This window comes from Sciurus carolinensis, chromosome 18, assembly GCF_902686445.1.
Source record: "Sciurus carolinensis chromosome 18, mSciCar1.2, whole genome shotgun sequence".
In the NCBI taxonomy this organism is placed as follows: domain Eukaryota; kingdom Metazoa; phylum Chordata; class Mammalia; order Rodentia; family Sciuridae; genus Sciurus; species Sciurus carolinensis.
This window is the reverse complement of record NC_062230.1, coordinates 30374129-30390935: the sequence shown is the minus strand read 5'-3', so window position 1 is coordinate 30390935 and position 16807 is coordinate 30374129. Positions and strand designations below refer to the sequence as shown.

At 37.6% G+C, this 16807-nt stretch overlaps 1 protein-coding gene across 7 annotated transcripts in view; it reads right to left on the bottom strand.

Annotated features, from left to right (window-relative positions):
* Parn (poly(A)-specific ribonuclease) overlaps nucleotides 1-16807 on the bottom strand; it is a 143609-nt gene that overhangs the window by 109125 nt on the left and 17677 nt on the right. For 6 of the 7 annotated variants that reach the window (XM_047532749.1, XM_047532751.1, XM_047532746.1 and 3 more), the window contains 5 exons: nucleotides 16666-16704; nucleotides 15662-15704; nucleotides 15315-15395; nucleotides 12181-12237; nucleotides 7338-7415 (listed from right to left, as the gene is read on the bottom strand). In XM_047532749.1, the coding sequence (XP_047388705.1) occupies nucleotides 7338-7415; nucleotides 12181-12237; nucleotides 15315-15395; nucleotides 15662-15704; nucleotides 16666-16704 (298 nt within the window). The remainder of the gene's footprint in view (nucleotides 1-7337; nucleotides 7416-12180; nucleotides 12238-15314; nucleotides 15396-15661; nucleotides 15705-16665; nucleotides 16705-16807) is intronic. The other variant, XM_047532747.1, reaches the window with a different exon arrangement.

Genomic DNA, 16807 nt, shown 5'->3' with positions numbered 1-16807 from the left:
TGAGGGCTATTTCAACAGCATCAGTTTCAAGTCACTCCAACTGGCAGCCCAGTGAGCAACACAAAAAGAGGAAGAGGCGGACAACCCAGTCCTCTCTCCAGTCACTCTCTACTCTGTACACAGCCCAGGAAGAAACAAAAAGGACAGTCATGCACAGGCAGTGACCATCCATCCTCATCAACAATTTTGACCACCTCAGTGGAGACAGTTCTTCAGTTCTTTCAAGTTTCATTACAAGTCTTTCTTCCGTGTGTGCGTGCACTCTTGCTGTGCAGATTGGTTTGTGGACACAGACATAGACAACTTTCTTTTTTTCTCATGATAGCATATTTTTATGAAAGTTATTTCCTTATCTTTTGAGAGTTAGGGGTTTTGTTTATTTTGGTTTTGCTTTGTTTTTACTCGTTTCTCTCTCCTTTCTTCTGCTAACAAATTTTCTTGTTCTTTCTCTCCCTTTATTTTTCCACTGTCTCTCCTCCTCCCCTCATAGCTGTCACTTGCTACACCTCTTCTGCATTGTTTACATTTTGAACTTCCTAAACTTTCTTTTATCCTATCACGTTTTCTTTTCTCTTAATGAACTCTATTTCTTCCATTTTTCAGAACTATTTGGTTTACGTAACTTCTGCCCCACCGTTCATGTTGTTGCAGTGGATGCCACAGTTGACACCTGCTGTTTACTTTAACAGTTCATAGTTATTTACTGCTTTTGCTGTTGGCAAGTGCTGGCCCCACCACTCCTGTTTTTGTGGTAATTAGCACTGCAGCTGTCACAGTAGGCGCCAGGGCTCATGGTACTGCTGTGTATCGTCTGCCTTAGCTGTTGCTATTATTTGTTTCCCCCTTTCCTGTGAGGTGCTGGGAACCTACTAGGGCACTACAAGTTCACAGGAAAGAGACTTGGCTGCTGAACTAAACCCAGCCAAGAAACAGTACACTGGCTCCACACACAAATTAACCACACTCAAGCCTCAGTGACACTTCAATAAAAAGAACAAAAGAGACAAAAACCCCCAACTAACGACCAGATTCTATCCAGGAAAGGCTGGGGAATGGCCCTCAGGTCCCACTGATGGCCATTCATGCCTACAGCAAAATCAGAAAGAATTAACACAAAAGCTGTAGATATCACACATACAAGGAGGCCTCCTCCTAGACCACTGGAGGACACACTGGCGAGAAGAGTATGCCTGGAAAAGGCCTACTCATGAGTGCAAGAGAGCACCATACCAAAATCCAGCACAGGACTACAAGAAATATGAAAAAGCAAGGTCACACGAAGACTCCTGAAGTTCATAATTCAACAGCAACTGACTGCAAAAAATATTAAAGTGGATGAAATACCAGATAAAGAATTTAAAAGAATGATTATAATAATGATCAATGGATTCCAAGAGAATACAGAAAAACAACTGAATAAATTAAGGAAGTCAGTACAGGAAATGAATGAGAAATTCAATAAGTATATAGAGATATTGAAGAAAAAACAAAAGAAATCTTAGAAATGGAAGATACAATAAATCAAATAAAATGTTCGGAGGAAAGTCTATAGAATAGACCATGTTGAAGACTAAATCTCAGAGCTGGAAGACAAAGTGGTCAGCCTTGAACATTCAGAGAGTATTAAAATAAAGTAAGCATTCATGATCAGAATATACAAGAACTCTGGAACAAGGTTAAGACACAAGTCTACGAATCATTGGAGGGGCTGCAGCTCAGTGGCAGAGCGCTTGCCTAGCATGTGTGACGCACTGGGTTTGATCCTCAGCACCACAGAGGAATAAATAAACCAAAATAAAAATAGTCAATAGTCAATTTAAAAAAAAAAAAAAAGAATTACTGGAATCAAGAAGGGTTGTGAAAGACAGGCTAATGTCATGGAGAATATCTTCAGGGAAATAACAGAAAAATTTACAAATGTTGCAAATGAGATAAACATCCAGATACAGGATGCATTCAGAACTTCAAATAGACATGATCAAAAAAGCGCTTCTCCTTGATATATTATATTTAAAATGCCTAACACAAAGACCAAGGATAGAATTTTAAAAGCCTCAAGAGAAAATCATCAGGGCTGGGGAGATAGCTCAGTTGGTAGAGTGCTTGCCTTGCAAGCACAAGGCCCTGGGTTCAATCCCCAGCACCGCTAAAAAAAAAAAAAAAAAAAAAGAAAAGAAAAGAAAATCATCAGGTCACATTTAGAGGCAAGTCAATCAGAATTACTTCCAACTTCTCAGCATGGACTCTAAAATCCAGGAGGGCTTGGAATGATGTGTTCCAAGTCCTGAAAGAAAATAACTGTCAACAAAGACTGCTATATTCAGCAAATCTATACTTCAGAATTGCAGCAGAGATAAAACCCTTCCAAGATAAATAGAAACTAGCAGAATTCATGACTACTAAGTCTGCACTACAGAAAATACTTAAATACTTCACACAGAAGAAACCAAAAACCAATCCAAGCTCACATCTCATTTGAAGAATAGCTAAGCAAACAAGAAATTATAAACATTACAAATAAATCAAACTGGAAGGAATTAATAAACATCTCTCTATAATAACATGGAATGTAAATGCTCTCAACTCTACAATTAAACAATGTAGGCTGGCAAAGAGACTCACCTAACAGGCAAAGACAGCCACAGACCAAAGGTGAAAGGATGGAAACTGACATTCCATGTGAAAGGAACCCAAAAAAAAGCAAAAGCTCCTTTCACATCCAACAAAACAGACTTCAAGCCAAAATTAATCAGAAGAGACAAAGGTCACTTTATACCAGTAAAGGAAACAATTCAACAAGAAGATATAACAATAGTAAATATTTATGTCCCAATCACTGATGCATCTAATTATATAAAACAGATACTATTTGAATTAAAAACTCTGATAGACCCCATACAATAATACTGTGTGATTTCAACACATCTCACCAATAGATAGGTCATCTAGACACAAACTCAGCAAAAACTCTTAGGGCCTAGAAAATATTATATATCAAATGGACTTAACAGACATCTACAGAATATTTCATCCAACAAAATCAGAATATGCATTCTGCCAGGCATGGTGATGCACACCTATAATTCCAGTTGCTCAGGATCCCAAGTTCAAAGTCAGCCTCACCAACTTGGCGAGACCCTGCCTAAATATAATATAAAAAGGACTAGGGATATGGCGCAGAGGTTGAGCACCTCTGGATTCAATGCCAAGTACCAAAAAAAAGAGGAATATACTTTCTTCTAAGAAGCTCAGGGAACAGTCTCCAAAACAGACCATATTAGAGTCCACAAAACAACTCTTGGCATCAAAAAACTGATATAATTCCTTCCATTTTATCTGGTCATAATGGAATGAAATTAGCAATAAAACTTCCCCTAAACTCTATAGAAATCACATAAACACATGGAGACTGAACAATACACTTTTGAATGATGACTGGATGACAAAAGAAATCAGGGGGAAAATTGAAAACTTCTTAGATGCCAATGAGAATAATGATACAACATACGGAACCTCTAGGACACTATGAAGGCAGTTCTAAGAGGAAAGTTTAAAGCCATGAGTGCCTACATAAGAAAATCAGAAAGATCCCAAATAAACCACCTAATGATGCATCTCAAGGCCCTTCAAAAACAAGGATAAACCAATTGCAAAACTGGTAGAAGGAAGAAATAATTAAGATCAGAACTAAAATGAATAAGATTGAAAATGAATTTAAAAAAAAAAGGATAAACAAAATGAAGAGTTAGTTTTTTGAAAAGACAAACAAGATTGATAAGCATTAAGCCAAAATAACCAAAAGAAAAGGAGAAGATCCAAATTAATAAAATCAGAGGAGAAAAAGAGAAATCACCACAGACATCACAAAAATCCAGAGGATCATTAGGGACAACTTTGAAATTTTATACTCAGTAATTTGGAAAATCTAAAAGAAATGCATACATTTTTAGACACATACAAACTGCCAAAACTGAATCAAGAAAACGGAGGAAGCCTAAACAGATCAATATTAGCAATGAAACAGTAATAAAAAGTCTTACAACAAAGAAAAATTCAAGACTAGATGAATTCTCAGCTGAATTCTAACAGACCTCTAAAGAAGAACTAATGCCAAAGCTCCTCAAATTTTTCCAGGGAATAGAAAGGGATGGAATACTTCCAAATACATTCTATGAACCCAGTATCACTCTCAGACCAAAACCAGATTAGGATACATCAAAGAAAGAAAGTTACAGACCAATATCCCTGATATTCAGGCAAAAATAGACCAATATCCCTGATATTCAGGCAAAAATCCTAAGTAAAATATTAGCAAATCATATTCAACAACACATTAAGATGACTGTACATCATGACCAAGTTGGTTTTATCCCAGGGTTGCAAGGATGGTTCACATGCAAATCAATAGATTTAATTCACCACATGAACAAAATCAAGGACAAAAATCACACAGTCATCTCAACAGATGCAGAGAAAGCTTTCAACAAAATCCAGCACCCATTTATAATTAAAAAAACAACAACAACAAAAAAAAAAAACAAAACTGAAGAGCTAGGGAGAAAAGGAACCTACCTCAAAATCATAAAGGCTATATTCAACAAGCGCAAAGCCCAGCAAGTCTAACAAGCCTAAAACTGAAAGTGTTTTCTTTAAAATCTGGAAAAAGACAAGGATGTTCACTATACCACTCTTATTCAATACAGACTAAAAATTCTAGCCAGAGAAATCGGGGTGGGGGGGACCCATTCACAAAATCCTCAAATAAATAAATAAATACCTATGAATAAATCTAAACAAGGAAATGAAAGACCTCCATAATGAAAATTATAGAACACTTAAGAAAAACTGAAGACACAAGATGATGAAACACTTCCCATGTTCATGGATAGGCAGAATTAATACTACTAAAATGGATGTTTTAGTCAGCTTTTTTCACTGCTGTGACTAAATGGCCCAATTAGAACAACTGTAGAAGAGGAAAAGTTTATTTGAGAGCTCACGGTTTCAGAGGTCTTAGTCCATAGAAGGCTGGCTCCATTCCTCAGGCTCAAAGTGAAGTCAAACACCATGGCAGGACAGAGTGGCGGAGGGAAGCAGCTCACATCATGATCAGAAAGCAGAGAGAGACTCCACTTGCCAGATACAAATATATACCCTAATTCCCACCTTCTCCAGCCACACCCTACAACTTCAGTTACCAGTTAATCCCAAATGGGATTAATTCACGGATTAGGTTAAGACTTTAATTACCCAATCATTTATCCTCTGAACCTTCTTGTCTTGTCTCACATGTGAGTTTTTGGGGGATACCTCACATCCAAACTCTAACAATGGACAAGATACTAAAAGCAATATACAGATTCAGTGCAATCCCCATCAAAATACCAATGACAGTCATCACAAAACTAGAAAAAGAAAAAGAAAAAAAAAAAAAAGTCCTAAAATTCATTTGGAAGAATAAAAGACCCAAAATAGCCAAAGCAATTTTAAGCCAAAAAAGTCATGCTGGAGGCATCACAATACCTGACTTCAAATTATACTACAGAGCTATGGTAACAAAAACTGCACGGTACTGGCAAAAACAGACACACAGGCCGATGGAACAGAATAAAAGACAGAGAGAAAAACCTACACTTATATAGTCATCTGATCTTTGACAAAGGTGCCAAAAACATACCTAGAGAAAAGACAGTCTTTTAAACAAATGGTTCTGGGAAAACTGGTCATTCATATGTAGTAGAATGAGACTTAATCCTTATCTCTCACCCGGCACAAAAATCAACTCGAAATGAATCAAAGACCTAGTAATTGGACCAGAAACTAGGCAACACCTAGAATAAAATGTAGGGTCAATACTCCAACATGTAGGCTCAGACAACTTTGTCAATAAGACCCCTAAAGTTCAAGAAATAATGCCAAAGATTAATAATTAGGATGATATCAAATTAAAAACTTCTATACAGTAAAGCAAACAATTAAAATGTGAAGAGAGAACCTACAGAATGGGAGAAAGTTTTTGCTCGCTAGCTACTCTTCTGACAGAGGATTGATATCCAGAAAATATAAAGAACTCAAAACACAAATAACCCAATTAGTAAATGTACAAGTGAACTAAACAGGCCCTTTTTTTTTTTTTTTTTTTTTTTTTTTTGCCATGCTGGGGATTGAACTCAGGACCTTGTGCTTACAAGGCAAGTACTCTACCAACTGAGCTATATCCCCAGCCCACAGGCACTTTTCAAAAGAAGAAATACAAATGGATAACTAACATGAAAAAGTGTTCAACATTGTTAGCAATTAAGGGAAATGAAAATCAAACTACATTTCATCTCACTCTAGTTAGAACTGCAGCCATATCAAGAACACCCACAATAATAAGCACTTGAGAGAATGTGGAGAAAAAGGAACACTTTAACACTGTTGGTGGGATTGTAAATCAGTACAACCATGATGGAAATCAGTATGGTGGTTCTTCAAAAGACTAGGAAGAGAACAAACATGACCTAGCTATACCAGTCTTCAGTATTTATTAAAGAATTAAAGTTGGCACATTATAGCAGTACAATTCACAATAGCCAAACTATGTGACCAGGCTAGGTATCCATCAATGGATGAATAGAGAAAGAAAATGGGGTATATATACACAACGGAGCTTTAATCAGTCATAAAGAATGGTATTATGTCATTTGCAGGAAAATGGATGGAATTTGAGACCACTGTGTTAAGCAAAATAAACTCAGAAAGTCAAAAGTCATTCATTTTTTCACATATGTGAAAGCTAGAGAGCAAAGGAAAAGAAAAGTTGGGGGTATGTCATGAAAACCAAAGGAAGATCAGTAAAGTAGAATAAAGGGATCAGGGGATAGGAGGAGGACAGGGAAAGAGGAAATACTTGGGAATGATATTGGCTAAATTATGTTACATTGTGTGCATGTACAAAATGTAACAACAAATCCAAACATTACATACAACTACAAGGCACAAATTTTAAAATATGGAGAAAACATAATTTTGTATAAGCTGATCCAGTTCCATTGATTCACTTACCTTCAGTGGCCCTGCTACCAAACTAGCAACACATGCCTGTGGCCCAGGACCCCTGCCCAGTGCTAAATGAACAAACTACAAGGATGAAGAACAAAACAAATACTGAACCTTGCTCTGACAATGGCAGATGACTGGAGATCCCTTAAAACAGCCAATATGTACATCTCATCAAAAATACACAGCTAAGTGCATAAGACTGTCTCTCTGGGAACATGCTGCATGTGAGAAAAGGACAGTAAGCAAAGAACACTGCATGGTGCCTGGGGAGGACAGGCAGATGAGTCACTTACCGCAGGCAGAGGGCTGTAGAACTGATGAACTGTGTGCATGACATCCAAGAGCATATTGTGTCCAATAACAAGTTTTCCCTAAGGAAAATCAAGGTTAGGAAAACAGACTTCTAGGTTCAAAATTAACTAGGGTTTGAGAATAAAATGTATGCTTCAGATTCCATGAGTATTTTTTACTAAACTTACATTTTCCATATTTTAAAAAAGGTATGATTATATACAAATACATAAATATAAACCAGTTTCATTTCTCCGCAATTGTAGAGTATTAAATCCAGGATGCAAATAAAAATTTCAAATGATTTTGATTTCATTGATCTTTTTCTCTGATTTTTATTAACCTTGTCACCCTTAAGAATCAGAAGTCATTTTTAAAAAGGCTTTAAAAAAAAAAAAAAAACACCAGGTTCTATGTTGCCCAGGCTGGCCCTGAACTCCTGGGCTAAAGTGAGAATAATCCTGCCTCAGTTGCCCAAGTAGCTGGGACTACAGACATAAGGTGCAACACCAGCAGGAAATGGTAAAATTTTAACCGAAGCTCTTTTACCCTTTTTAAAGGTAAAATAGGAAAACCTTGAGTCTCTTGAATATCAAATAATTTGTGAACAAAATTCCAAAAACACATGTATATGCTTGTGTCTATACATATATTTTAAAATTATACTCCTTAAAGAAACCCAATTATTTTAAAAGATAAGTTCATAACAATGTAAAAGGTTAAAATAGATAATTTCTAATTATACTAAACACAATAAATTTTCATTTCCTACATCATCTACATCAAAATTCACAGAGCATATTCTGAAGTACATTTCAATAACATTTCATTCCTTTTTCAATTAACTGAAATATATGTAAAATAAAATTACTCCATTTTGGTAAAAAATGAACCACCAAAATGGAATGTCCACTTAGATTTTGTTAGCCTGGTGACATCATTTTAAACAAAACTGCACTACAGTGGAGCTCCTTAGTAAGTCCCAATGGGCCTTCTGTATAACACTGCTGAATTCACAGGGCTACACATAATTCTTTGAAGTAAATCACCTTACACAAAATCTTCCAACTCTAACAAGTCAAGCTATGGCTCATTATCTGGGCACATCTGGAGTCCCTATACAATGCTAAAATACCCAGTATTGATACAAGGATAGAAGTGGTATGCAGGAACTCCCACATGCAACATAAACACTGATCAATGAGGAGGTTGGGAAGAGAAGAACATGGAAAACAGCATCTCGACCAGACACTGAGGCAAAGACAGGAAGAACTGCACGTGAATGATGCCATCTGGTCAATACTATACTTCTCACAGGTATGAGTTAGCAGTCTGGTACTACTTTATTTGTGTCCCAGGTTGACACAAATATACATAACCAAGTAAGGACTAGATTTCTCACTGTTAGCAAAAGAAGTTTCAAGTATGAAAAGAGAGTAGGCTAAAAATGAGCCCTGTGGTACTAGACTGGAATCGCAGGTATCAGTATAAAGGAATGGGTAGGTAGATCCACATTTGTGGGTGTATATGTGTGGTTGTGCACATATGTACACACAGTCACACTCATGCACAAGGTAACAGGGATATGTCCTGAAAAATGCATCATTAGGCAACTTCACCACTGGGTGAAATCACAGATGATATTTACACAAACCCAGATGGTACAGCCTACTACACACTTAGGCTATGTGGTCTAGCCTATTGCTCCTATTCCAGGCTATAAGCCTATATGGCACATACTGTACTGAATACTATAGACGATTTTAACACTGTGGTATTTGTGCATCTACACACAGAAAAGGTACAGTGAAAATACTAAGTGACATGAATTTTTCAGCTCCATTATAATCTTAGAGGGCCATCCTAGTATATGCAGTCCATCACTGACCAAAACATAACTGTGTACACACACGAAATATACAGTGAGCATTGCAGATAAGGTCCAGGAACTCCCATCGACACCAAAATGCTTAAGTCCCTTACATAAAATGGCACATTACTTGCATATAACCTATGCACATGGTCCCACGTTCTTAAATCATCTCTAAATTACTTAAAATACCTTGAACAATGTGAATGTCATGTAAATAGTTGTTGTATTATACTGTTTAGGGAATAATGACAAAAAGAAGTCTGTTTATGTTTAATAAGGACACAATTTGTTTCTCGAATATTTTTAGTCTGTAGTTGGTTGAATCTGCAGATGTAGAATCCACAGATATGGAAAGTCAAGCGTACACACACACACACACACACACACACATCTGTAATACACAAAGAAACAGCTATGCATGGATATGCAGACATGTTGTTAGCTCTGTCCAGAGACAGGGCCTAGAACTACTCATCAGCCAGCAGTAACCTAGGTCCAGATCATGCTTGCAAAAGACTACTCTCTGGTCGAAGGAACCATAGCTCCTGGGAGAAGTCATGGATTCCTGAGCTGAGCCAGGGGGGAAAAAAACAAGATGAGCCTGGAACCTACTGGGACACCAAAAGAAAGTAAGTGCTCAAAAGGAGGGGGTGTGTTCAATGGACACAGGAGCCAAGCTGAAGAGGATCCCATGGCCAAAGGCAGAACAATGTGAGCAACAAAATAAACAACAAAAAAATCAGGTTACATTCTGTTGAATAAAATATATATCCGAGTCCATAATCATACACATAAAAATGATTAAATAACATGGAATGAACAGTTTTTCCTTGTAGAATAATTCTAAAAACAAATGTACAAAGAAAGAGGGAAATATAAACTGGCCTTAAACCTCCACAGCAGTAACTGCTGCAGGTTAAGACCCACTGACAAAAGCTAACAAGAGTGGGTAAAGATTTGAGAATTTTCATAGTCCCAAAGTATCTCCCCCAAAGTATTAACCTCAGAGGAAAAACAGTAACTTCACAGAAAAAAAAAAAATCCAGTAGACACTACCTTAACCTGGTGACCAAGGTCAACATCATGAACTCTGTTTCTGTGCTGTTCTTGTCGAAACCAAATACCCTCAATCCAATCAAAAAAAAAAAAAAAAAACAAATCCCAAATGAGGGACACTGGATCAAAATGGTCAATACTCATCAAAAGCATCATGGTTATGAAAGGCAGAAAAGGCTACCAAAGTCTGCAGAAAACTAAGGAGAAATTACAAGTAAACACAATGCAGGATCCTACACAGAATCCTGAAGAGAAAAAGGACTTAGTGAACAAACTGAGGACACTCAAATAAGGGCTTTAGTTTGGCTCATGTCATTGTACTAATGTTATTTTCCTGGTTCAGACACTGCACAACAAATGACAGATGTTAGCACTAGGGAAAACTGTGCAAGGGATACAGAATTTCTACACAATCTTTGCAACTTATATTGCAAAATTAGAACTTTTTGAAAACTATAGAAAACAGATTTACTAATAGTGACTAGAAAATAATTTGGTGATATAAATGTTTGCTGTTTATTGGGTTTATAAAACAATTATGTTAATATTTTTAAGGTGTATAGCTTATAAACATTAAACACTGGATCACCAGTAAATAGGGCTTCTTCTCATTGCATACTTTGATGCTACCAACCATCAGTAATATATTATGAATTATTCCATAGAAGAAAGATGTCTGAGAAGAGCAAACAGAGCAAATTAAGGTATTTGAATGTGGACAAGGTGAACAAATGATTCAATTTTGGAAAAGTTAACCAAATATCATGAGAACTATATAAGAGCTCAAAAGCAACTGATGTCCCAAGCTCTGTACCTTAGAGCCAGCCACAGTCAAACCAACCACAAATCTGAAGTAAGCTGGCCAAATGTGTACGAAGAGAGCAAATGTGATCGGAACCTCACTGCTGCTTCTCTGGACACCTACGACCTCTCACTGCAGAAGACATCCACACCTCTGCTTCTCTGCAGGCTCACTTACTCACTTCTTTCCTTAGCTCACGGACTTTAGCAAGAGAGTCCCTAGTGGGTCAACCTGGTTCTTTTACAAGGTCCTATTATTTGTGTTTATCCCCAAATAAGACCAGGGGTGTGGTTCCCTCCCACCCCCAATGGCCCTGTGTTTACAGGCCTACACCTCTGACAGTGAGATAGCTGTGGAACTGAGAGGGTTTCAGTGACCTTGGAGCATTCCTGAGGCAAAGCTCAGCATCCAAGGGACGAGGTGATTCTTTCTCCAAAAGCCAACTGCTCAAGGAAAAGAAGTCTTAGATTCCAGACAATTTAGCATCCAAGCAAGCAGGCTGACTAGAACAACCAGCACAATAACCTCATTTACCTGTGCAAACTATCAATATTTCTTTTCAAAAAGGAAATAAGGAAAAATATCTCCCATAGACTCCTCTAGCACATTTACTCCAACAGTCAATGCTTTTTTTAAATTTATCAAATATTGTTAAGGCTATCAAATGTAAGAATCAATTATAGTTAAGCAAGAGACCTTGGCACAGACATAATTATTTTTATCCTCTAAATTCTTCCACTTCAGGAATTAAACATCTTCAATCAAACATCTGAATGTTTCTTCCTTTATTCCTTGCTTTCTTATACTACTTCTTATGGTTTTGAGAATTAAAAAACCACAGTTTCAAGCAGTCATAAAACATCATCACAGTATGATCCTATGCATCCTTACAAGGAAGACCTTCTGAAAAATGGTTTGGATGTGAATCAGCAGTTATAATCTCATCAAGCACATCATGTAACAGTCCATCCTTTTGTCAATCTAACTTCTTTCTCCATGCCAGGTAAACATTCTAAATGACCAAATGACTAATTTGAAGTGGTAATTAGGCACTTCCCCACAAATATTATGTTCAGTAGTCTAGCCAGAAGGAAAAAAAGTCTGGTTTGCTTACCGAATTAGCAATGGCATGAATGACTCTTGAAAATCCCACAGCATCATTCAATTCCTCCTAATTAAAAAAAATACATATATATTGATGTGAACTATATTTCTTATTTGAATGAGCTTAAAACTCTAGTCAAAAAAAAAAAAAGAAACCGTATCAAGTTAAATATCTTTAGTGTCATTATTCCAAATAACTACATCTAAAAGATCTATGTATATATCTTTCTTCTGTTTTAGAAGTCAGAAAAAGCAAGTGGCAAATTATTCACTAGTTAGAATGCCTAGAGTCTACTCATTACTTCACATAATTTGTTGAAATCTCCAAGGCAATCAAGTGTCTTGGGGGGGGGGGGGGGGGGGGGACTTTAAAAAGTGAGCCACCTGCTGGCTAAATTCAATAATACATTACTTTCTGAGGAAACCTGTCCAGTAAACTGATTCAGAATTCCTGATTTTTTCCCTTGATAAATGTCATTTTTAACAAAACTTTTGGAGTGCAACCTTGAGACCTGTCCCCACCCTCACTTTCTTCTCTCCAATCTTCTTCCCTGCAGTGTTTACAGAAGCTCACTGTCGCTCCTACCTTGACACCAGTCCTTAACAATTGCCCTTCTGTCTCATCACAGCTAACCTATTAAGCGACCTCTCCACTCAGTTCCATTTTCTTTTAAATACTCTTTAGTTGTCAATGGATCTTTTTCACTTTATTTATTTATTTGTATGTGGTGCTGAGATTCGAACCCAGGGTTCACATATGCCAGGCAAACGCTCCACCACTGAGCCACAACTCCAGTTCCCCGCTCAGTTCCAGTTTAACTCCCAGATGCTCCCCGTACTCCACTCACTGGTTTCAACCTCACAAAACTGCTCACCACCTTAAAATGACTTAGGTTAACAAGTGTTTCCAAGGATGTAGAGAAAATGGAACCCTGTGTACTATTGGTGGGAACATAAAATAGCACTACTGCTATGGGAAAAGTTCTTTAAAAAAAAAACACAAATATTTGCACACCCATATTCAAAGCAGCATCAATTACAAAGGCCAAAGCAACCCAAGTATCCAAATGAACAGATACAGAAAATGTGGCATATCTATAAAACAGAATCTCAGTCTTAAAAAGGAAGAAAATTTAGACCATACTGTAACATGCATAAAGCTGCGAGGCCATTAGACTAAGAGAAATAAGCATGTCACAAATGGACAAATACTACAAGACTGCATTACATGAGGTACTTAGAAAGATCAAATTCACAGAAACAGAAAGTAGGGTGGTGGTTTGCTGAGGCAGGGGGAGGAAGGGCGTGGAGAATTGTCTAATAGGTACAGGGTTTCAGTTTTGCATTGTGAAAATATACCTGAAGATGGCTGGTGGTGATGTTGCACAATAATGTGGATGTACTTAACTCCACTGAGCTAGTTGTACATTTGAAAACAGTTAAGACAGGAAATTCTGTGTTGTATATATTTTACCATGATTAAAAATTAAAAATTGGGGGTTAGGGACATAGAACTTGCCTAGCATGTGCAAGGCCCTAGGTTCAATCCCTAGAACCAAATAATAATGAATAAATAATTTTAAAAATATCTTAACAACAGGGGCTGGGGATGTAGCTCAGTAGTACAGTGCTTGAGCCACATTCTTAACCCTTTTTTCTTTTCTTTTAAATATTTTTAGTTGTAATAAATAAATAAATAAAGGACACAATACCTTTATTTTATGTGGTGTTGAGGATCGAACCCAGTGCCTCACACATCCAAGGCAAGCACCCTTCCTTGCTACAACCCCAAACCTTTATTTTTTTATTCTAAGACAGGATCTTGCTACGTTGCTCAGGGCCTCGCTAAATTGCTGAGGTTGGCCATGAACTTGCGATCCTCCTGCCTCAGCCTCCTAAGCCCCTGGGATTTCAGGCGTGCACCATCACGTCTGGCAAGATTTTCTTTTTGTTTGTTGATTTGTTTCAATGGGGCCTCACTATGTTGCCCAGGCTGGCCTAGAATTCACAATCTTTCTGCCTCAGCCTCCTAAGAAGCTGGGACTTGTTCCTTGCCACCCAGCAGGTATGGGGCTTTCTGCCCAGCTCCTCAGGACAGAGCTGCAGAAAACCAAAGCACTGAGCTACAGTCTAGAACCAGTTCGTCAGCAATGGAGTGTCCCACAACCCACACCAGTCACCTGGCCTCTTTCATTTTGGGGTTGTTCTTTTTGGTATGGAGGACAAGGACACAGACAGCTGGCACCTTCTGTTAAACTTCATGTGTCTTACAGGTATAATTGTGAAAGTGGATCTCTCTCTCTTTACTGATATCGTAACATGTCTCAAACATGTATGCACTTGATATCCACCACACCCAAAATCATTTCTGGCCTCTTCTACCTATAACCCCCACCAACACCACTCTAGCCCACTCCATCTAAATGAACGGACTACAATCCATCCAGTTGCTCAGATTTTTGGCTAGAGCATCTTCCTTCTATCTTCTTCTTTCACCAGCCACATTCAATCATAAAATCCACCGATAATACCTTCCAAGTATCTCCAAAGCCCATCTACACTAATACTAACTCTCTTGTTCTTGGTCACCAACATCTCTTAGCTAGGTTTCTCCACAACTTAACTGGCCTCCTTGCCTCCAGTCTTCCTCACTCAAATCCATTCTTCACAAAGCAACTAGAGTGATGAATGCACAAGGCAAATAAGACCACATTATCCTAATTGGGCAGATCACAGGTTCTCAACTGTGAAAACTGTTCTCAACTGGGAAAACTAGTAACATGACAACATTAGTTAGTGGGCCATGAAGCTCAATAACGTACAACCTGAAAATCAAGAATGCTTCCTTTCTTCCCCAACCACACCACCGTGCCACAGATCAAAGCCTGGGCCCCACGCATGCTAGACAAGTGCTTTTCACTGAACTACACCCACAAGACTGCTCCACCTAAGTGGAGACGGGCCAGCCACCATATCAGACTCACTTTGTCAACCATGTCTCATGTTTAAATTTGACTTATTTTCTAGTCCAGGTGTTTCTACCAATCCAATTCTTCTGCAGTAGAAAACTATTCACTAAATTTTACTATTCACACAAAAAAAAAAGTCAATATCTATGATGCTGTTTCCCACCCAAGGAATTACCTGTTCTTTAGCATGTTTTTGCTGCTCTCTTCTTTTCCGCTCTTCTTCATCTACTTTGCTGATAACTATGTATCGCTCCTTCTAAAAGACAAAACAGATATACAACTTTCTGGAAGTAACTTGACCCAAAAGTCAGAATTCTGCTACCATTAGAAGTTACCAAAGATCATCACTATCATGCTCAGCCAAATGTGCAAATGAGGAAAATGAGGCTCAGACAAGTACAAAAACTTGCCCAAGTCACCAGCTCAGAAATGGGCAGAACCCAAGCATAAACCCTGACTCTCAACACATCGAAGAATGACTAGGTATGTCTCATATTAGCCCTGAATAACTCTTGGGGTTACCTTTTCAGTTTCTAAAGTCTCAACATGAATGCCTTTGGGGTACCTAAAGAACAACAAAAAAAAAAAAGGAAAACAGGATATCAGTAGATGAATCAATGACAGTTGAAATCCAAAGTATTTTAAAAGCCACTATATAGCTATATAGTAAGTAAAACAAGTTTTATTAATATGGAATAATTATCATTACAATGAAGACTTTATAATAAACCTATTCCATAACATCTCAGCTACTTAATATTTCCCTGTCCCTGCTCTTAAATGCTGGCACAGGAAAGTATGGATTTCAAATTGATTTGGAGGGACATGCATTTCTAAATGTCTTACATCCCAATACAGTCAATTATCACACAGTCAAATCTTGCTTCCAAATACAATAATGCCTATTTCCTAAATGAAAATGTGAAGATTGCACAGCAGCAAAAGGAAGGTTTGGGATGGCCAGTTCTGCCATGGTTTGGCATGGCAGTTTGCATCAGCCAAGGAGAAGGATATAGAACACAAAACAAGTAAGATGCAACGATAACGTGGCGGGAAATCTCCCATTTTGTTCAAAATGTATTCCCAGTATAATGTCACTGGCAGAGTCTAACAGAAGATCAAGGACTCCAAAATCAAATGCAAATGTCGATCTGTCTAATGCCAATGCTCAGTTTTAGAGTTAGGGAATCAAATGAAACCAAGGGAAACATCCTCAGAAAAACAGGTTTAAAACCAAATTCATATCACACACCTTCAAGAAACAAAACAAAGCACTACAGAAATATATTATAGATGTCCAAAGCTTAATGGATGAAGCCAAAAAGAAAAAAGGTCTTAAAGCATCCAAAGTGATAACACAGAAGCTTAATTAAGTGGATATTCACTTCAGAAAGAAGGGGGAACTCAGTATGGTCAAATTATCAGAACTGTAGAATTTCAAAGTGGAAATAAGAGTAACAGGATTATATTTAGCTTTTAAATTCTGGGTCCTTTACAAAGCTCTCACATTCAATACAAACACTTACTTCCAGCTCAAAGTCTGATAAATTAGTTTTCTTTGAAACCTATAAAAAGAAAAGAAACAGTATTGGTTGGGGTCCACTAAAAGTAAAGCCTAACTGATCAGGCACTGGTTGGGAAAGACCTAATTTTGAAGAGTCTTCACCA